Here is a 23,242-nt window from a genome sequence, read left to right as displayed (position 1 = left end):
GGCTGGTACAATTGCAACATTTAAGAAGCATTTGGATGGGTATATGAATAGGAAGGGTTTGGAGGGATATGGGGGCGGGTGCTGGCAGGTGGGTCTAGATTGGGTAGGGATATCTGGTCAGCATGGACAGGTTGGACTAAAGAGTCTGTTTTCATGCTGTACATCTCTATGACTTGCCATGCAGGAGCTGACAAGGTTCCACTAGTATAAGCAAAAAATATAATATAAAATATCATGAACTGGCAGCATGGGTCTCGGGAGAGAAACTCATACTTTGACAGAAATCTATAACTCCAATGTATTGGATTAAATATATTCTCAAAAGGCATTTGATAATGTATCAATCACAGAACAATGAAGAATTAAGTGGCTTAAAAACCAGAACATAAAGTTCAAGGGCAGAGGTTCTCAATTCTGAGTCAGGAGTAGGAAGTGGAATTCCATGAGGATTAGTGCTGGGACTCCTTGTTAACAATTAATATTAAAAATACTTAATTTGTTCTTAGATGTGGCCATCATTGGCTAGCGTTTATTGCTCACTTCTATTTGTACTTGCGAAGGTAGTGTTGAGCTACCTTCTTTGCTGTTGTAATTCACATGATGCAGGATACACCCAAATGCTGCAAGGAATGGAGTTCTCAGAATTTGACTCAGCAATATTGGAATGGTGATCTGGTTTGGGGGTGAATTGTGAGGTGATGAGGTTCCCATGCATCTGCTGCTTCCTTCTTTCTAGGTGGTAGCGTTTTGGGTTGGAAAGTGCTGCTAAAGAAGTTGGGGTGAGATTTTACATTTGTTCATTTGGATGTAGGCATTGCTGGTTGAGCTAACATATTTGTAGTCTGTCTATAATTCACCTCCAAAAGATGATGGTTAGCTGCCTTGAAGTGCTACAGTCCTTTCAGTGTAGGAACACTTGCAGTGGAGGGAGCTAGAACATAGAATAGTCAAGCATAGAAATGGCCCTTGTCATTCAAAACTAATCCCATTTGCCTGCGCATGGTCCATATCCCTCTGTTTCCAGCCTGTTCATCTGTCTGTCTGAATACCTTTTAAACATGCTATTATATCTGCTTCTACCACCTCCCCTGGCAATGTGTTCTAGGGCCAACCACACTTGTGTTTTAAAAAAAAACTTGCACCGCACATCTCCTTTAAACCTGCCTCATCTCACCGTAAAGTTTTGCCCCCTAATGTTTGGCAATTCTACCTTGGGGGCAGAGGAAAAGACTATGACTATCCATGCCCCTCAATTTTATATACTTCTGTCAGGTCGCCCCTTAACCTCTGATGCTCTAGCAAAAACAATCCAAGTTTGTCCAACCTCTCCTGATAGTTAATGCAACCAAACCCGGCAACATCCTGGTAAACTTTCTTTTACATCTTCACCAAATCCTCACACTTGCCAACTTGTGTACTTAGTGCCCTGACCAGTGAAGGCAAGCATACCATATATCTTCTTTACCATCTTATCCACTTTTGTTGCCACTTTCAGGGAGCTATGGACTTGCATCCAAATATCCCTCTGCATATCGATTCTCCTAAGGGTCCTGCCATTGACTGTATACTTGCCTCTTGCATTTGACTTCCCAAACTGCATCACCTCACTCTTGTCCAAATTAAATCGCACTTGTCATTTCTTGATTTATCCTTTGACAGCTTTCCTCACTTTCCTCAACTCCATCAATCATCCTCAGACTTATTCATCAGCTCACCTACATTTTCATCCAAAACACTTATATATTACAAACAACAGAGTCCAGCACTAAGCCTTATGGAACATCACTGGTCATAGAACTTCAGTCAGAAAAACACCCCTCACAACTAGTGTCTGTCTTCTATGACCAAGCCAATTTTGGATCCACCTTACCAACTCACATGGATATCATGTGACTTAATCTTCTGGACCAGCCTACCTTGTCAAACCCTTTATTAAGGTCCATGTAAACATCATCCAGTGCTGTACCCTCAATCATCTTCATCACTTGCTCAAAAAAACTCAATCGAATTTGCGACAAGAACACCCCCTCACTAAGCCATCCTGCCTATCCCTATTAAGTCCATTAGAGTCATACAGCATATGAATGGGCTGTTCTGCCCATGCCAACCAACAGTAATCCCATTTATTCTCAGTCAATAAACCTCTAGGCCCTGGCATTTTAAGTAGTCATTCAGATGCTTCTTAAATGTCGCCTGAGCACCTGCCTCTGTCACTCTCTGAGGGTTTTACGTATATCGACTACCCTCTGGGTGGGAAAAACATAATCATTCCTTCAAAATTACTTGCTCCTCACCTTAAATATATACTCTATAGTCTTACGCACATCAGCTATGGGGAAGAGATTCTCGTGATACGCTGTGTCTATGTGTCTCATTTTCTTTCAAATATGAGTAAATCCTGTTCCTAAGCATCTTCTCCAATAATTTCCCAACCATTTGAGGTAAGGCTTGTCTGCCAACCTCCAGTCTTCCGGCACCTTACCTGTGACTATCGATGATACAAATATCTCAGCAAGAGGCCCAGCAATCCCTTCTCTAGCTTCTCACAGAGTTCTCGGGTACACCTGATCAGGTTCTGGGAATTTATCCACCTTTAACCGTTTCAAGACATCCAGCACTTCCTCCTCTGTAATCTGGACATTTTGCAAGATGTCACCATCTATTTCCCTACAGTCTGTATCCTCCAAAGTCTTTTCCACAGTAAATACTGATGCAAAATATTCATTTAGTATCTTTTTCTGTGGCTCCACACAAAGGCTACCTTGCAGATCTTTGAGGGGCCCTATTCTCTCCCTATTGTCCTTAATATATTTGTAAAAACCCTTTGGATTCTCCTTAATTCTATTTGCCAAAGCTATCTCATGTCCCCTTTTTGCCCTCCTGATTTCCCTCTTAAGTATACTCCTACTTCCTTTATACTCTTGTAAGGATTCACTCGATCTATCCTGTCTATACCTTACATATGCTTCCTTTTTTTTCTTAACCAAACCCTCAATTTCTTTAGTCATCCAGCATTCCCTATACCTACCAGCCTTCCCTTTCACCCTGACAGGAATATACTTTCTCTGGATTCTTGTTATCTCATTTCTGAAGGCTTCTCATTTTCCAGTCATCCCTTTACCTGCGAACATCTGCCTCCAATCAGCTTTTGAAAGTTCTTGCCTAATACCGTCAAAATTGGCCTTTCTCCAATTTAGAACTTCAACTTTTAGATCTGGTCTATCCTTTTCCATCACTATTTTAAAACAAATAGAATTATGGTCGCTGGCCCCAAAGTGCTCCCCCACTCACACCTCAGTCACCTGCCCTGCCTTATTTCCCAAGAGTATGTCAAGTTTTGCAACTTCTCTGGTAGGTACATCCACATACTGAATTAGAAAGTTGTCTTGTACACATTTAAGAAATTCCTCTCCATCTAAACCCTTAACACTATGGCAGTCCCAGTCGATGTTTGGAAAGTTAAAATCCCCTACCATAACGACCCTATTATTCTTACAAATAGCTGAGATCTCCTTACAAGTTTGTTTCTCAATTTCCCTCTGACTATTAGGGGGTCTATAATACAATCCCAATAAGGTGATTATCCCTTTCTTATTATTCAGTTCCACCCAAATAACTTCCCTCGATGTATTTCCAGGAATATCCTCCCTCAGCATAGCTGTAATGCCATCTCTTATCAAAAATGCCACTCCCCCTCCTCTCTCACCTCCCTTTCCATCCTTCCTGTAGCATTTGTATCCTTAAGCTGCCTGTCCTGCCCATCCCTGAGCCATGTTTCCGTAATTGCTGTGATATCCCAGTCCCTTGTTCCTAACCATGCCCTGAGTTCATCTGCCTTCTCTGTTAGGCCCCTTGCATTGAAATAAATGCAGTTTAATTTATTAGTCCTACCTTGTCCCTGCCTGCCCTGACTATTTGATTCACTTCTGTTCTCAGCTGTACCCGTCTCAGATTGATCTCTTTCCTCACTATCACTCTGGATCCCACCAACCCCCCCACCCCCATCTTACTAGTTTAAAGGGTGAGAGGGGAAAGATGTAAAAGAGACCTAAGGGGCAACTTTTTCACATGTATGGAATGAGCTGCCAGAGGATGTGGTGGAGGCTGGTACAATTGCAACATTTAAGAGGCATTTTGATGGGTATATGAATAGGAAGGGCTTGGAGGGATATGGGCCGGGTGCTGGCAGGTAGGACTAGATTGGGTTGGGTTATCTAGTCGGCATGGACGGGTTGGACCAAAGGGTCTGTTTCCATACTGTACTTCTCTATGGCTCTATTCAGTTAATCGATTAAATGCCTTTCCTCTGGGGCTCGGAGTTTTTAAAGTCTGCTCCCCGTTCAGGAGGTAAGGCAGCATCACAGCGTGCAAGGCCCCATCCCCAACACCACCATCTCGCCTCCAACCCCGCCCCTGACGCCATCCGACAAAGCCCTCCACCCCCAACTCCGTGCAACACCTACGCCCGCACCTAAAACCGTCCCAGCAACACCCCCGCTCCAATCCCATGCATCACCTCCCCAACCCCATGCAATACCCCCCCGCCCCCAACCCCGTGCAACACCTCCACCCACCCCAACACCTCCCCCACCCACAAACCCCAACCCTGTGCAACACCTCTTTCCCCGCCCCCCCACCAACCCCAAAACCATGCAACACTGCCCCCCCCCGCCCCCTCTCTGGGGCCGCTGGACTGGACACCAACAACAACACTGCTGCAGTTGCCTTTGTGAGGTAAGTCTTCAAATAACTCACATACACTTACTGCAACTTTTTGACAGATTCCACGTCTGCCCTGTACAGGAGAATGTTGGAGAGATTATCTGGGGAAGGGGGATGGGTTTAGGGTACACCCCTCTGTAGAACTCCAGGGGAGAGAGAGGCGGGCAGTCAGTCATTTGGAGACGGTGTCTGTTTAAACAAAAGACGCGATCACTGTTGGAAGCACGTCTTTGTAATATTTCTATTGGGACCTCGAGACCTCCTTCAGCTAATCTGATTTTCAGATAATTGGTATTTGGATAATCGATGTTCCTCTGTAAATTGTGAATAATTGCGGTCCCAATATGGAACCCTGAGGCACGCTATTAGTCAGTGCCATCTAGCAAAGCACTCGTTTATCCCCACTCTTTGCTTCCTGTTAGTTAATTAATCCTCTATCTATACTAATACATTGCCTGAAACGCCAGGGATCTTTATCTCATGCAGCAGCCTTTACTGTGGCACCTTGTTGAATGCCTTTTTGAAATTTAGGTATACCACATCTACAGGGATCCCGTTGTCCACCATGCTCGTAATGTCTTTATGGAATTCCAGTAGATTAGTTAAGCATAACTTGCATTTCATGAACCCGTGTTGTGTCTGCCCAACAGGACAACGTCTATCGAGATATCTTGCTATTTCTTCCAGGAGAATAAATTTGAGCATTTTTCCTACTCCAGAAGCTAAGCTAACAGGCCTGGAATTCCCCATCTTTTGTCTATCTCCTTTTTTAAATAGTGGCGACACATTTTTCTGTTTTCCAATCTGCTGGAACTGCCCCAGAGTCCAGCGAATTTTGTAAAATTACCGTAAGTGCATTTGCTATTTCTCCTGCTGTCTCTTTTAGTACCCTAGAATGTATTCCATCAGGGCCAGGAGACTTGACTACCTTTAGCTCCATTAGCTTGCCCGACACTACCTCTTTCGTCATAATGATTGTTTCTGGGTCCTACGTACCTTTGTCTCCTTGTCATCAATCACTGACATGTCATTCGTGTCCTCCACTGTGAAGGCCGACACAAAATACCTGTTCTTGCCATTTCCTCATATCCGATTACTAAATCCCCCTTCTCATCCTGCAAAGGACCAATGTTTACCTTAGCCAGTCTCCGTTTTATATATTTATACAAACTTTTGCTATCTGTCTTTATATTCTGAGCTAGTTTAATCTCATAATCTTACTTTTCCTTTACAGCTTTATTTTGTGGCTTTCTGTTAACCTTTAAAATTTTCCCAATCTTCTAGTTTTACTTCTGGTCTTTGCCACCTTGTATGCCTTCCCAATTAATTTGATAGCCTCCTTATTTCCTGAGACACCCATGGCAGATTACCCCTTTTCACTGGTAAATACTTTTGCCGAACACTTTGAAAAATTACTTTGGAAGTCCTCCACTGTAAAATTTTTGCTTCCATTCTACTTTACCCAATGCCTCCCTCATCCTACTGTAATCTCCTTTGTTTAAGCACAGGACCCTGGTATTGGATTTTATCTTTGCACTTTCCATCTGTATTCTAAATCCAACCATACTGTGATTGCTTCTTCCAAGAGGATCACTAACTATGAGGATATTAATTATGCCTGTCTCATTACACAGGACCAGATCTAGGATAGCTTGCTCCCTTGTGGGAGAAAACTTCAAGAAAACTATTGCAGATACATTCAATTAACTCATCCTCAAGGCTACCCTGACTGACCTGGTTTGACCACCGACCTGTAGATTAAAATCCTGAATGATGAATGCCATACTATTTTTACAGGTTTGAGTTTAAATTCCAGTCAATGGTGACCCCATGATGTTGATAGTGGAGATTCAGCAATGATAATACAGTCGAATACCAAAGGATGATGATTGGATTCTCTTGTCGAACATAGTTATTGCAACCAGTTGTGTGGTGCAAATGTTGCTTGCCATTTATCAGACCACATATATAAGGAGGACCTTTTGCAGGATAGTAGGACGTGGTTTTTTGTGTTTTTCTATGCTACTTAGCTCTGTACTGGTTCGTCCATCCAACGTTTTTTTTATAAACTTCATAATGGTTTGGTAGGCTATATTAGTAGGTATTTGGTAGTCAGTTACATCGCTGTAGGTCTGAAGACACATGTAGGCCAAAACAGGTGGAGAGGGTAGATTTCTTGCCCTAAAGGACATTCATGAACCAGATAGATTTTTGTAACAACTACCAATTGTTCACTCTCACTATAACTGAGACAACCTCTTGATTCAAGATTTATTAAATGAATGTATGTCCCCAAAACATAAGCCTGGGACTTTGATTTACTAGTCCAATGGCATTATCATCATCTCACTGCCTTCCCTGTATTCATATTGTTAGTTTAGACTTTGAAATCAAAAACATATTGTCTAAGTTTTGAGCAACTTCAAGTTGGGAGGGGTAGTTGATGCCAATGAGATTCCAACAACTTGCAAGAAGTCATTTATAAACTTAATAAATGGGCTAATAATTATCAAATAATATGGTGTGAAGTATTAAATTTTGGTACAGAAAAATAAGAATCTAAGTAAGATATGAGCTGACATATGTTGGAAAACAAATGCATAAATACTGCAAATTGCACTACAGACCAATAAGGCCATAATAGGTGCTGCACTTGAGGGGCTGGATTCTCTACTCCCTCTCCTAATTCTTATCTAGCAATAGGAAACTAATCACCAGAGTTCACTTTTAGAGGAATAGAATTGTGAAGGAAAAACGCTGTGCTAAATTTCTGGAGAAGGTAGAAAAATAATTTACAAATGACTCCAGAACTCTGAAGTTAAAACTATTCGCAGTGGCTGAAAAGCCTGATCCCCTAGTCATGAAAAGAGAAAATGGAGTAACGGTACAGTAATTGGGGAGAGAAACGTTCTACAGTGTTAAGGAAAGTAAATCTGTTTGCCAAGAGTACTGTAACATAATTCCTTAATTTACTGTTTTTGGAATGTTTTCCCCATGGATAGGTTTTATTATGGAGGATAAGTATTTTATAACATTTTGATGGATTATTTTTTAGAAAATGATAGATTAAATATTTTAAAATACAAATAAATGTTGGAAAAAAAAACAAAAATTGATTAATCCAAGCTGGGGAAAAGTAAAACAAATACTGTTACTCATTTGTTTATTTGAAAAAGATGCAAGTCTTTTAATCTATAAATCAGCATGTCTCAGTAAATTGAGGGTTGAGTAACCAATGAGAAAAATATTGATTTCTTTCAGTTCACTGCAAACAAGCACAAGCGTAATTCCTCTGAACATCTCTGTGCTTCATCATCATTGCTTCCACAGCATCCTGATCAAGTTAGTATTTTATTTTAATCTAAATTGTCCTGAATCACCCTTTAAGATAAATATCTCTTAAATTTGTGTTACTTGTAATTTTTAATTGTAGTTAGTCTTAATGAATTTAATTTCTTTTACTAGTAGCACTTAATTTGAAATCAAGTTTCTTCTCCTGTGAGGGTTCATCTGTTTGATTTGGCATTTACATTGTGATTGGCTAATTCTCATAATCATTTTGTGTGATTAAATTATGGAGTCATGACTTGCAATTCATTACAGTAATGTATTGTAATGAATATTTCAGTTTCATTTCTCTTCTGATAATTTATTGCCCTAGTAAGTAACAATTAAGTTGGTACTTTTTCTATAGTGGTACAAATGTGTCTTTGATTATAGCAATTATGTAAACTTTGAGCTGAGCATACAAGCATTGGTAAAGTTGAGTTTGTTTAGCTACTGGGGAGATGATGCATTTAAAAGCTTTGATATGAGCCAATGGAATCATGTATTTCCTTCCAATTTCTTGTGTTATTTAGATGTAGGGAGATTTAAGCAGGTTTTAAGTTATCATTTGATTATGTAACTTCATGCAGAAATTAGTCCTTGTCCAAGTTGTGTATTACACATAATATTGAAATTGTTAATTCATATCTTAAACAGTTTTTTTTGTAGTCTTAGTTGAAATTGTTTATTTATCTTTGTTTTATTTACTAAATAATAAGCTTTCATTTTCTTTGTCCACAATTGTATAGTTAACTAATATACAAATTCCATTGAATTGAAGAAACTTCCCATTTATCTGTACAGTTTTGCAATTATATGGTAAAATAGCTTTCAATAATTTGTTTAGAAAATAATTGTTTTGATTACTCATGGAATATATTCTAAAAAATATAATCACATTCTCGTTTTAAGCTATTAAAAATTACTAGATTGATGTCTGGAATAGCACATTTTCTTATGAGGATAGTTTGGACAGGCTGGGCTTCTTTCTACTGAGATTTAGAAGGGTGGGGGGTGATGTAGTTAAAGTGTATAACATCCTGAATGGTCTAGATAATGTGGACATGGAAAAAATATTTCCTATTGTGGTTCAGTGCTGAACAAGGGAGGGGCACTGTTTTAAAATTAGGTGTCATCCCTTTCTATCAGGGGGTTGTTTTGGAACTCTTTGCTTCTGGAGGTGAAGGTTATGAATATTTTTATGACAGTGGTGAGTAGATTTTTATCAAGCATGGGAATTGAGGATTATTGGGGTAGTTAAGAACATTGAATTCGAAATGCAAGAAAATCAGCTGTAATCTTATTTGTTCAGAAAAAATCCAGGGGGCTAATTGGCTTACAAAATTGCTCCAATTTTGTATATTCATATGGATTCTTTGGAATCTTTTATTGGCTGCTGTTTCTCTTGAAGAAAGCAAGCAAGTAATCCTTATGTCTTTAGCAATGCAGTGGTCATCTCATTGCTAGGCAAACAAGAATTGTTCTATAACATTAAAGGCAAATAGCTGTTCTTTTCTCTTTTGCTGTTGCTTCCTCATACTTACAGTCCACATCAAGTCAATGCATCCTATAACTTTTTAAACTGTTTTTCTTGCGATGAGAACTATGCAACCTGCCTCAACCACCAGTTATGCCTTTTCATGCCACTGCACCAATATCGTACTGTTTTCTTTGGGTTTTTTGACCTCTTTATCAATGTACTTCTTTAAACACCATTTCTATCTAATGACCTAACAGCCTATTCTATCTCACTACTATTAAAGGATGAAAGGACTTTGAGAGCTATTGCCTGTGCCTGTTCTTTAACTGCTTGATTCTTCATTCTGATTGGAGGATATCTTGATGCTACACAGAATGCACCAAGCATATCTCCTTGCCTGATGAGACTGCAGTGAGTTGGGCCCCTACTGCTCCACCACTACCACCTACACTTTCACAAACCTGTTCTCATCATACTTATCAATGCCGATTTTACGGAATCTGTTGTAAAGCATCAGCCCTATTTGTGTTAAAAAAGCAAATGGTAATGGGAAAAATAATCCACTCCCTTGTAGACCCCTGCATGTACTGAGCCAGAGGCTGCATCAGTGCCGGGTGATCATGTTACTTTCACCCAAACCTTTAGCCTGTTTGGGAATGTTTTGCTCGTCATTTTAAGTTTTGAGGACTTCGACTAACAAAAAGCAGAGATGGTTGTAATGTCCAGCCTTCCTTTTAATTTTACGTTCTCGCGATCAACAATGACTTCTAGAACTGGAAGTCGATGCTGTGATTCACATCAGTGTGCCGATTACCATGTGTAGATTAGAGAACATTGGTATTGTCACTGAACTAGCAGGTCAGAACCTCAGGCCAATATTCTTGGGTCATTGGTCTGAATCTGACCATGATTGGTCAAATTTGAACTGGTAAAATCTGGAATGAAAAGCTGATCTAATAATGACTGGGTAACTGTTGTTTATCTTTGAAGTATTATTTGTCCTTTGTACTTTCTGCCCTTTTCATTCTGTAATAGTGATTGTACGTTTGATAGATCCTGTCGAATAGGACTTGGGAATTTGCTAAATTATTTGATCCCATCCTCAGTCAAATGCTACCTTAATATCCACTGCAGTTGTTCTCAATTTGACCTGGAATTCTTCTTCACTTTTGGATCATTTGCCACTCCACTCTGGGTCTTCCAGTTCTGACAGTCATCAGACCCCGCTCTGGGTTTTCAGATTTAGCTTAATTTTTTAAAATGTATTTAGTATAAACACATAGATACAGTATGAGTTTTGATGGGCATGAATTTCAGCCACTCAAGTCCATGTAATAGTCGACCCCATAAATTTAACGTTTAAAAAGTAGTCAAAATAATTTGACTATTATTTGAGTATATATGGGAAACCTCAAGTAGGTCACCTCTCAGCTTCTGACGCTCCGGGGAAAATAGCCCCAGTCTATTCAGCTTCTTCCCATAGCTCCAACCCTAGAAACATCCTTGTAAATCTTTTCTGAATTCTTTCAAGTTTCACAACATCCTTCCTAAAGCAGGGAGACTAGAATTGTACACAATATTCCAATAATGGCTTAACCAATGTCCTGTACAGCCACAACATGACCTCCTAACTCCTATACTCAATGCACTGACCAATAAAGACAGGCATACTAAACTCAGCCTTCATTATCCTATCTACCTGAGACTCCACTTTCAAGGAATTATGAAAGGACCCTACTATTAAGTGTATAAGATCTGCCCTGCATTTCCAAAATGCAGCATCTCACATTTATTTAAATTAAACTCCATCTGCCACTCCTCAGTCCATTGGCCCATCTGATCAAGATCCCATTGTATTCTGAAATAACCTTCCTCGCTGTCCACTACACCTCCAATTTTGGTGTCATCTGCAAATTTATTAACCATATCGCCTATGTTCACATCCAAATCATTTATATAATTGACGAAAAGCAGTGGACCCAGCACCGATCCTTGTGGCACACCATTGGTCATAGGCCTCCAGTCTGAAAAGCGATCCACCACCATCACCCTCCTGTCATTACCTGCGAGCCAATTCTGTATCCACTCAGTCAGTTCTCCCTCTATTCTGTGTGATCTAATCTTGATAATCAGTCTACCATAAGGAACGTCCATGTAGATCATGTCCACCACTCTGCCTTCATCAATCCTCCTCGTTATTTCTACAAAAAACTCAATCCAGTTAATGAGAGACTATTTCCCATGCACAAAGCCATGGGTTGACCATCCTTAAGCAGTCTTTGCTTTTCCAAACACATGTAAATCCTGTCCCTCAGGATTCCCTACCACATCTTGCCCACCACTCATGGCAGGCTCACTGATCTTTGGTTCCCTGGCTTTTCCATAGCCACCTTTATTAAATAGGTGGCACCATGTTAGCCAACTTTCAGTCTTCCAGCACCTCTCAAATTAAGAAGGGGAATGATGTACAAAAGCATGGAGGTAACATTAAACTTGTACAAAACACTTGTTTGACCTCTGGAGTATTATTTACAGTTCTGGGTGCCACATCATACGACAGATGGAAATGCAATGGAGAGACAGTAGAAGCAATTTACAAGAACAAGAAACTTCACCTATGAGGGCAGATTGAAGAAATTGGGACTGTTTTGGAGTGAAGGCTGCTCCCTGGAGATGTGACAGACAACAAGGTGTTAGGATACAGAGTGTAGGTTCAATTGAGGTATTCAGAAATACGATAAGTATTCAAGCATTTGAGAGAAAGTATTCCATCACCTTTCAAACTTGCATCTTGTATAATGGTCAAGCTTTTAGAAGTCACAGAATTTGATACTCAGGATTTCCAATCTCTGACCTGCTCTGCAAACATGAGAAATTTGTGTGTTGTGAGTGGGAGAAGGACTTGGAGATTGAGGAGAGGGATCCAGTAATTGTCATCCAAGTTGGTACCAATAACCTTGGTCAGGCTAGAAAGGAGATTCTACTGGAAGAGTTTGAACAGTTAGGAGTTAAGTTATAAAGCAGGACCTCCAAGGACGGCAAACTGGCATTTGATAAATAAAATCAGCAAGTTAAATGCATCAATCAAAGATTGCTGTGGGTGAAATGGTTTTAGTTCATGGGGCACTTCATTAGTAGTCGGATAGAAAGGAGCTGTTCCAGTGGGATTTTATGGAGAAAGAGATTATCATTTAAGATTAATAAACTTGTACTGATGAAAAATTACTCTTTTTTATTTGAGTTATTTTCTAGGTTATTTAAGCAGTATGCCACAGCTTCTGCACACATTAATTTCAGCCTTACTTTCAGTTTCAACTCCTGATAGTTGTTTATCAAAACTTGGTTAATTCCTGTAAATTACTCTATGATAAATATTCCTTTTCCAGAGAGGTTGAAGCAACAGAGAGCCATTTTCATTTCCATGTGTTCTAAAACTCACTAGGGAAATCTTAACCAGCCTTAACATAAGCAAATCTCGACACTGGTGCTCACTTTCCACCCTACCAACCTTCGCATAAACCAAATCATCCAACGACATTTCCGCCACCTCCAAACAGACCCCACCACCAGGGATATATTTCCCTTCCCACCTCTTTCCGCCTTCCGCAAAGACGGTTCCCTCCGTGACTACCTGATCAGGTCCACGCCCCCCAACAACCCACCCTCCCGTCCTGGCACATTCCCCGGCCACCGCAGGAATTTCAAAACCTGCGCCCACACCTCCTCCCTCACCTCCATCCAAGGCCCCAAAAGAGCCTTCCACATTCATCAATGTTTTACCTGCACATCCACCAATATCATTTATTGTATCCGTTGCTCCCGATGCGGTCTCCTCTACATTGGGGAGGCTGGACGCCTCCTAGCAGAGCGCTTTAGGAAACATCTCTGGGACACCCGCAACAATCAACCACACTGCCCTGTGGCCCAATATTTCAACTCCGTCTCCCATTCAGCCGAGGACATGGAGATCCTGGGCCTCCTTCACCACTGCTCCCTCACCACCCGACGCCTGGAGGAAGAACACCTCATCTTCCGCCTCGGAACATTTCAACCCCAGGGCATCGATGTGGACTTCACCAATTTCCTCATTTCCCCTTCCCCCACCTCACCTCAGTTCCAAACTTCCAGCTCTGCACTGTCCCCATGACTTGTCCGATCTGCCTATCTTCCTTTCCACCTATGCACTCCTCCCTCCTCTCTCACCTATCACCTTCATCCCACTCCCATTCACCCATTGTACTCTATACTACTTTCTCCTCACCCCCACCCTCCTCTCATTTATCTCTCCACCCTTCAGGCACTCTGCCTGTATTCCTGAAGAAGGGCTTATGCCCGAAACGTCGATTCACCTGCTCCTTGGTTGAACCGCAGGGTCTGTTTCTGTGCTATATGACACTAAGAAACCCCAAATTCTTAAAAACCTGGACCACACCACCAAATGATTAAAGGCTTATGCCTGAAACGTCGATTCTTCTGTTCTTTGGATGCTGACTGACCTGCTGTGCTTGTCCAGCACCACATTCTCAACCCAGACCACCAAATGTATGGCAGAGTTTGGTTCAGGACCGTAGCATTTTTTTTAAAACAGTAGACAAAATGTGAGATCTAGGGGATCAATTAAAAAAAATCAAGCCACAGAATTCCATGGATTTGAACAAACAACAGTAAACTTTGCTGTACGATGTTAGAATGGTAATATAACAATAAATAATTTATAGTGAATCTTAAAGCCATTATTATTAAATGTGTATGTAATTAATGTAAGTTGACCTTTCATATTAATTCTGCACATATAAATAACATTGGACTGTATCAATTCTACTTATCTATACCTTTTCTTTTATATCAGCCAATAATTTTAAAGGTGTTCCATGCTGAATCTTTCTGCCATCTCTCTCTGACATCTCTCCTGTAAGACCCAGTGTTTGATTTTATCTTTTTTTAATGCCAAGGGATGTTTTTGGAGATTGCTGCAAGTACTGTATTTGGAACAGCACCATTAAATTGGGATAATCTGTTGGGTTTTCGGATAGGTTAAATTATTCTGTGTTCTCTTTTGTTTTTGCTTCATTCGGTAATATTGAAAATAAATCATGTTTGTTTAAAACTAAGTGGTTGGGCAAGCTGCATCACTCCTGGAATATTCACTTTACACCTGCTTAAAACAACTAGCAAAGTTGGGGTCCGGGCTACTTTCTTGAAACGTTCCGGCGGGGTCTGGCCTGGTCCATAACAGTTCCCAGCCCCTGTCTAGACTGTGCACTCTCCTGCAGCTCCTTGACTTTGTTGGGGTTTCCTTTACTACTTCCACTAATCCCACTAGGTTAGCCTCTTTTAACACATCTTTTCCCTCAATGCCTTTCTTCAGCCACCAGCACTGTGATTTTGTGTGTCCCACCATTTCTCAGTGGAAATCTGAGACTTTTCACCCTCTTGGGCTTCTCTTTTCACCTCTGGTAAACTATTACCAGTGTGCTCCAATCTTTATTTTGTAGTGAAGGAGCTCCCCTTCTCCTGATTTCTACCCCTCACATGATGAAAGTCCTGTCGGAAGCTAAATTTCACCTTATGCATCAATGCATATTCATCTGCCATCTCTGCCGCTCTTCTCACTTCTTAAAATTTCTTTTCATTCACCTAAGTTCTTATCATCTCTGGAAGTGAGTTTTTAAACTCTTCCAGCAGAATAGTCTCTCGTCTATTTTTCAGGCCCTCACCCATTTATCAAAATTGCTATGTTTAATTCTTTCAAACTCAACATAAGTCTGACCTGGTTCCTCCTTTGTTTCTGAACTGCTTATATGTTTCTAGAACCAATTCATAAGCACACAAGTAGCCTTTTTGACATCTGCATAATCTCTTTACCCCTTATCTGACAGTGCTGCATATACTTCACAAGCTCTGCCTACCAGCTTAGTCTGAACTAGCATTACCCACAAGTTCTCTGGCCACTCCATCTGCTTAGGCGAAAGTGAGGACTGCAGATGCTAGAGATCAGAGTCAAAAATGTGGTGCTGGAAAGCACAGCAGGTCAGGCAGCATTCGAGCAGGAGAATTGGAGATTCTTCTGCTCCTCGGGTGCTGCCTAACCTGCTTTTCCAGCACCACACTCTCGGCTCCATCTGCCTAGCCCACTTTTCAAATGAAGTCAAGAAGGCTTCGACATCTTTCTCATCGAAATCTGGCAATGTTTAACATATTTATATGTATCCCTACCTTCATCCTTCATCTCCATCCTGTTAACTTGACTTTGCTGACTAATTCACATATTTTGAAGTTCAAATCTCTCTCCCTTTCTCTTTGTTCAGCCAAGAATCTTTTCTCCCTTTCTTTATCTTTTATCATGGCTCTTCTTTCCCTTTCTTTGTCTTCTATCTCCATTTGCCACAATTACAATTTAAGTTTTTCTAACTCTACTGCACCTTTCTGTTTCTCTACACCTAAGCGCTTGACTGACTCCATTACAATTTCACCTTTCCTTTTGTCCCTTGTTAAACCCAATTCTAACCTACTTGCTAATTCTAAAAGCATATCCTTCTGTCTTTATAAACTTCCTTGGCAAGTTTGGGAAGCATCTTTAAACCCCAGAACCTCTTCCGCGATGTTAAGAACTATTTCTCTTACTTTTAATTTAACCAACCATAAGTAACTGAAATTAAACAAATTTTCTCACCTAAGTTTTATTTAAAGATCTAGGACACTTAGTTGCCAAGTGTTTAAATCTGATAGGTCCTTTTGTTCCCCAAATCTGTCCAAATCCCTGACTGGAACAGGGATAAATCTTGGATGACAAGCCCCCAAAGTGTTAGGACGTGGAGGTCGAACCTTTCTGTAAATTAAAACCAAACACTCAGAAAAGCTTGCCTCATCTCATAATATGTTAAAATGTAAGCAAGTGACAGAGAACTCCTAAATTCCACTATTTAAAGAAAAGTAACAATCTTTATTGTTTCCAACTCTAATAGTGAACATGACACAAAAGCTATTCACAAATCCAAGCCCCCTTTCACATAACTACTTACTATCTGACCCCAGCTCTATAAAATAATATGTTGTTCCAATAACACATTTATTAAATGCTGCATTAACTTAATCTCAAGACCCCACACTCTGTCTTCGATGTTTTCACTCTTCTGGCTGTTGATCTTCCTGGGTTGTCGTCTTTCTTTCTTTACTGTGAATATGTTTCACATGAAAACGTACCTTTGATTGAGATTGTTTTCTAATTTCTTTTGAGCAAGATATTAGTTGGGCAGTCGATGTCTGACTCTGATCAATGGCAGTTGCTCTCCCTCTAATTTCCAAAATACCAAGTTTCTATACCCCCCATGACACATTAGATTCTTATTATTTGATTGCTCTCCAGGTGTCAAAACAGTAACATTCAAATTCTATTGGCTTCTTGTATCCTGGGCATAATTTAAATTAATTGGTTAAATTCAAATTGTTGTCAAAACAACAACCAAGACTCGGGTATCAGTTTAACAGCCAATTGTTACATTTGGAACACCCTGATCTTTAGCTGGCAGCTGTGGCTGTACTTTAAATTCAGAAAAACACTTTCTATCTTAAAGTGATCATACATGCTTTTGACTTTGCAACACAGGATGATCTACTTTTTGTTTTGCAGTGAAGAATCTCCCCTTCTCCCAATTTCTATCCTTCATGGAATGAAATTTCTGTTGGAAGCTAAATTTTGACTGATACACCAGTACATATTCATCTGCCATCTCTGCATCTCTTCTCACTTCTTGAACTTTCAATTCATCCATAGAAGTTCTTATCATCTCTGGAAGTGAGTTTTTAAATGCCTCCATGAGAATGATCTCTCTATGTCTTGTCTATTTTTAAGGTCCTCACCCAGCTATCAAATTTGCTATGTTTAATTCTTTCAAACTGAACGTAAGTCTGACCTGATTCCTCTTTTGTTTCTGAACTGTTGTCTATACGCTTCTGGTACCAATTAGTAGGCACTAAAAATAGTCCGTTTGACGTCTGCATAATCTCTTTACCCCTCATCTGACAATGCTGTAAACACTTGACAAGCTCTGCCGACCAGTTTAGTCTGAATTAACATTCCTCCAAGTTCTCTGACCAATACATCTGCCTAGCCAATTTTTCAAATGCAATAAAAAGGCTTCAACATCTTTTCATCGAAATGTGATAATGTTTCAACATATTTGTATATATCCCTAACTTCTCCCTTCATCTCCATCCTCTTAAGTTGGCTTTTCTGACTAATTTGCAACTTATGAAGTTCAAACTCTCTCTCTTTTCCTTTTTACTCAACTAAAAATCTTCTCTCCCTTTCTTTATCCTCTGCTTGTAATCGTAATTCAAACAGTTTCATTTCCTTTTCTGTTTCTTTTTCTTTGTCTCTAAATCAATCTGTTATTAGCCATTTCCAAAGATTCTGATGACTTTTCGAGCATATTTAAATGTCAAGCTATTTCTCTGTAACTACTTAGTTCTTCACAGACACAGGCAACTCCAACTTGTCTGCCAACTCCAGTAGCATTTTCTTGCTTACTTTTTGTAAAACTCCCAAAGTCACTTCTTCCACCCACAGAAAACATCTAGTAACTGTGCCATTTCTCTCACTTTTAATCTAACGAACCACAAGTAGCCAAAATTAAACTGATTTTCTCACCTAAATTTTATTTAAAGATCTAGGATACTAATCCCCAAGTGTGTTTAAATCTGCTGGGACCTTTCCTACCCCAAATGTGTTGAAATCTGTCCAAATCCATCCAGATTCCGGACCTGATCCATCCAGATCTGTTTGCACTCATCCAAACCTGTCTAAATCCTGGACCTGAGCCCCCAATCTGTTACAATGCGGAGGTCGAACCCCTCTGCTAATTAAACCTAACACCACAGAGAAACTCGCCTTGTTTTGTAATCTCCTAAAAGTGTGAGTGACTGAAATGAAACCCCTGATGTCAATTGTTTAAAGAAAAACTAACAGTTTGTTTTCCTAACTCTAACAATGAACACTAAGCAAAAACTATTAAAAATTTCAAGCTCCCTTTTTCAATCAAATAATAAGAATCTAATGTGTCATGGGGGGTATCTGCCCCCAACTCTATAAAAATACTGCTCCAATAATACAATTATTAAACATTAAATCTACTTAATCTCTCAAAGTCCATACAGTCTCTTATGCTGTCTTCCTTCTGATTCCGCTATCTTCTCCCTGGGTCATATTCTATGTTTTGTTTTACTGTTTTTACTGGAAAAGATATGTTTGATTGATACTGCCTTCTGAGATTTCTTTGAAATAACATGCTGTCATGTTCAGTGGGCAGTTAGCTGCAATTTTCAAAATTCCCTTTTTATGCCCCCAACATCCTACTCATTGGTCTGGTGTTGTCAATACAATAAAATTCCAATTCAATTGTTTTTTGGTATCCGGGGCATAATCTAAATTAATTGGTTAAATTCAACTCTGGTTGCCCTAACATCAGTTCACAACCCCAAGCTGATTCTTACATATGATCAATTCTCAGCACTCTCTGTACCTGTCAGCTAATCACAGACACATGTGTTATAACAATCTCTCAGTTCTGAAAAGGCACCTCTCTCTTAAATACACTCTTTCAACGTCATAACATGTGGATATCTTAGCAATTTCTCAAAGATGTCGGCATGGACGGGTTGGACCGAAGGGTCTGTTTCCATGCTGTGCATCTCTATGACTCTATGAAAAAGACCCATTAGATCATCAATTCTTATTAAACTTAAGGGATCAGGGGGTCAGGGAGTCCAGAACTAGAGAGCATAGTTTAGGATGAGAGGGGAAAGATATAAAAGAGACCTAAGGGGCAACCTTTTCACACAGAGGGTGGTATGTGTATGGAATGAGCTGCCAGAGCAAGTGGTGGAGGCTGGTACAATTGCAACATTTAAAAGGCATTTGGATGGGTATATGAATAGGAAGGGTTTGGAGGGATATGGGCCATGTGCTGGCAGGTGGGACTATATTGGGTTGGGATAGCTGGTTGACATGGACGGGTTGTACTGAAGGGTCTGTTTCCATGCTGTACATCTCTATGACTCTAACTCTTTATCTTTTCCGATCTGACCTTGTTATTCCCTTTCAAGTCACTCTGATTGCTTTCACTCTTTCTTTCTTTGGTCTAAGCTCCCCTGATATCTGTAAACTGCACTCAAAAGAAATTACATGTATATACCTCCAGCTGTTCACATGCAGCTAGCTTCACGGAGCCAGTTTTTTTTTCCTTGAGTTCCAATCTTGCTCAGTTGCATCAAACAATTACACCTTGTGAGCTTTTCAACCCCCACTCACTCAGCTGCATGTAACATTAATATAAGCAGTCATCTTTCAAGCCCCTCAGGTTTTCCTCGGATCAAATGTCCCTCGAGCCTGGACTCTTCATAGAGTCCCCTAGACAGATTTTGTGTAACTTAGCTGCCTTCCAAGTAATACAGCTCACTTATGTGCTCCTGACACTTGGTTTTCTCATGTCTGTCTCTCATCTTCACTCACTGCCTATAACCTTTCAACTGCTGTGCAGTGACCCCTGAACTGTCCTATTGAAAATGTTGCAATCGGCCTCTCTCATTACTAGGCAGAACTGAATGTAACCACCCAGCAACAGTTTGGATCGGATGTGCTCTGAATATTATAATTTGCAGATTGCTGGCTTCTGTGTGTAAAAAGCTTAAGAAAGATTCAGCACAGTTTAAAAATATAATTTTGAAGTTATGAATTGCAGGCATAGCTTGAATATCATGAATAATTCTTTGAATGTCTCTCAATTCTTGCACAAGTCTCGAATGTCACTGAGCAGGATTATGTAATGTGAGTTAGGCTGATTGTATCTTTGCCGTGTGCAATGCCTAAGTCAATGATGTGCAAGATTGTACACTTAATATAATTCTTTCCAGCAGTTTGGGCTTGCCCGATCATTTTGGAGGGCATTTAACAACAACCTTACTGCTATGGGTCTCGAGTTGCATATAGGCCAGAACATTTTGTTTTGTGTATCTATACTTAATACGACATTACTAGGTAAAATAAAAATTCTAATCATGGTTTAACTTGCATGTTCTTTCTTTGAGTCAGTTACAATGTTACTACATTATTTCTGTCTTTTTAGGAACCTCCAACTAGTCCAAAATCAATCCATGATAGCAACAATGAGCCCCCGTCTTCGCCAAAATATTTACAGTCACCACCAATTGTAAGTATACATGCAGCAGCAACCAAAAAGGATTTCCCATTAGGAGCTGTTGTTGTATAGTTGTGTGCACCTATCTCTAGGCCAGAAGGCCTAGGTTCAAAAGCCAACTCCCAATGTGCTAGATACAGAAGTGTATCATAACCTGTTCAAAGCTTAGATTCTTAAAACAAATGTCTATTAAAGTGGATCCAAATATCAGCTATAAAAATCAATAATTTGTTCTAATGAAGGGCCATGAATTGACTTAAATAGAAATCATTTAAACAACACCATTGCTTATTGTTGATGTGCAATGCAAAACAATTTTTTTCATTGCATTTGCAGGTTTCAGAAAAATATGGATTACTTTATGTAACAAAGATCACAGAGAATGGCAAGAAAGTCAGGTGGGTAGATAAGACATTGGCAACTGATTTGAAAATTCAAATCATTTAGTGTTTGCTGGTGATGTTGGTCTAATGGTAAACACAACAGCTAAATGAAAAAAACACTCGTCATAAACAGACGATAAAATGTTTCCAATTTGACATGATATCCTAACCAATTTTTAGTCCTAACATTTGTAATTGATGACCTGCTTATTACTTTATAAACGGGCTATTATTGGAAATGCATACCTCAAGGCAATTTCAACTATATCGAGTTTTGATATGTGTAAAAGAATTAAAGAGGAGAAAGTGAGGGCTGCAGATGCTGGAGATCAGGAAGAAGGGCTTATGCCCAAAATGTCGATTCTCCTGTTCCTTGGATGCTGCCTGACCTGCTGCGCTTTACCAGCAACACATTTTCAGCAAAAGAATTAAAGACTCCTGTTTAAAAAAGTATTGGATCCTTGTCTTTATGAACAAAGACACTGAGGACTTTGAAAGACCAAAGGATGAGTGGGAAGTTTAAAAGAAAACCATTTATTATCACAAAACCACCTTCAACTGTGTCCATTTGCAGATTTATTGGAGGCAGATCAGAGGTCACTAATCCACTCTTAAGAACCAAGTTTCTCAGTAGAAGCTTTTAAGTCAGCTGTGTGCCTTTCTTTCGACTGGAGTTTTATTTTAACACTTGGAAGCCATGTTTCCTGGAGCTTGGGAAAATCCGTCACATAGAAGGAGACATAAGGGCTGAACCCACAGGATAAATACTCTTGGAACAATATGTACTCTTGACCCAACAAGCTTACCTTTGTCAAGCACATGGTTTTTCCCTAGACAGCTGGCTATAAGTTTTAAAGGTGGAAAGATTTATAAGAAATCCTGCATTTAATTTCAATAAGCCATCTGAGGAAACCAAATCTCATGAATTTCCTGCCTGAAATTTGCCTATTTCCTCCCACATCTCAACCTCCAAATTTTCTGAAGTTCATATTTTGACCATAAAGTACAAAACAAGGAGGTTGTAAAGATATCAATGTCTTAAATGGACTAAGTAGATCTTCTGTAATGACAAAGTGATGAAAAGTCAATAAAATAAGGAGAAAAGAAACTGTTCCGGGGTAAAAAGATCAAAGAAAGTAGAGAAAATAAATTTAAGATAATTAGCTAAGAAAGGCAAAGACAAGCTACAGGAATGTACTTGCGTAAGGATGATGGAATCAGATTTGATCTTTTTCAAAAGAAAATTAAATTCTGAAATGGGGAGAAATATGCAGCCCTCTCTGGCAAGGCTGGGGGTCAGAACTGTTTTCAGAGAGTTGGCATAGTGGCTATCTTCAGTGCTGCTACTTTTTATCTATGTAGGGATGCTGAATTCAGTTCAGAGTAGGGTATGGATTGAAAGCATATTGGGTACAGGTATAAGTTGAAAATAGATCAGAAACACAGGCAGGGTGTTGAATTGTGCACATGGTTGGACAAGGTGTACGGTGAATGGCTGGGTTTGAGGTCATCAAATATTAACCACTGGCACCATCTAGCCATTTGTTTCTGTTCACTCAACAAATTATAGAAATATCATTGCAAAGGCCTCTATAATTCAATTTATTCTCTTTGAAAGGAATTATATCTTGATGTTCTGCCAGTGTTATCGTCAGAAAGTATCATGTTTATTTTCTCTAAGCAGAAAATCACCTTTGGGGATGTTAATCCAGTCAGATAAAGGTGTTAACCCTTTATCTGAGTAGAGCCCAAATCAGGAAAGGAAGATGTAGGAGCAAATTATTGCAGATGCTGGAATCTGTACTGAAAACAAAAAATGCTGGGGGTCACAACAAGTCAGATAGCACCAAAACATTATCTTTCTCTCAGTCCACGGATGCTGTCTGACCTGCTCTGATCCCAAGCATTTGTTGCTTTCACGAGAAGAGGATGGTGATGTAAGTGCTGTTGCAAAAATAACAGGATATTGAGCAACAAACAAGAGTTGGCAGAAGCTGAAAAAGTAGCTTCAGCAGAGCCGTTATCTTGTGTGGCTATGGTTGGGACAGTCACCAAGAGGTGGGTCACGAGTGAGACAGAGATTGAAATGTCATGCTTGAGAGCTTGAGAATTGACTTTGTTATTGTATATGGCAC

General features: G+C 39.8%; 1 protein-coding gene and 1 pseudogene across 5 annotated transcripts in view; one reads left to right on the top strand and one right to left on the bottom strand.

Moving 5' to 3' along the window:
• Positions 1-23,242, top strand: part of arhgap12b (Rho GTPase activating protein 12b) — a 200,324-nt gene that overhangs the window by 128,371 nt on the left and 48,711 nt on the right. For all 5 annotated transcript variants that reach the window (XM_087987515.1, XM_087987514.1, XM_087987513.1 and 2 more), the window contains 3 exons: positions 7,984-8,064; positions 20,653-20,736; positions 21,061-21,122. In XM_087987515.1, coding sequence (XP_087843641.1) covers positions 7,984-8,064; positions 20,653-20,736; positions 21,061-21,122 — 227 coding nt within the window. The remainder of the gene's footprint in view (positions 1-7,983; positions 8,065-20,652; positions 20,737-21,060; positions 21,123-23,242) is intronic.
• LOC148149989 (actin-related protein 2/3 complex subunit 5-like protein pseudogene) lies at positions 9,627-10,043 on the bottom strand (annotated as a pseudogene).

This window comes from Chiloscyllium plagiosum, unplaced genomic scaffold (genome assembly GCF_037043375.1).
Source record: "Chiloscyllium plagiosum isolate Xiang-an unplaced genomic scaffold, Cpla_swu_hap1 HiC_scaffold_5, whole genome shotgun sequence".
Taxonomy (NCBI): domain Eukaryota; kingdom Metazoa; phylum Chordata; class Chondrichthyes; order Orectolobiformes; family Hemiscylliidae; genus Chiloscyllium; species Chiloscyllium plagiosum.
The sequence above is the reverse complement of the archived record's forward strand: the minus strand, read 5'-3'. Positions and strand labels throughout refer to the sequence as shown.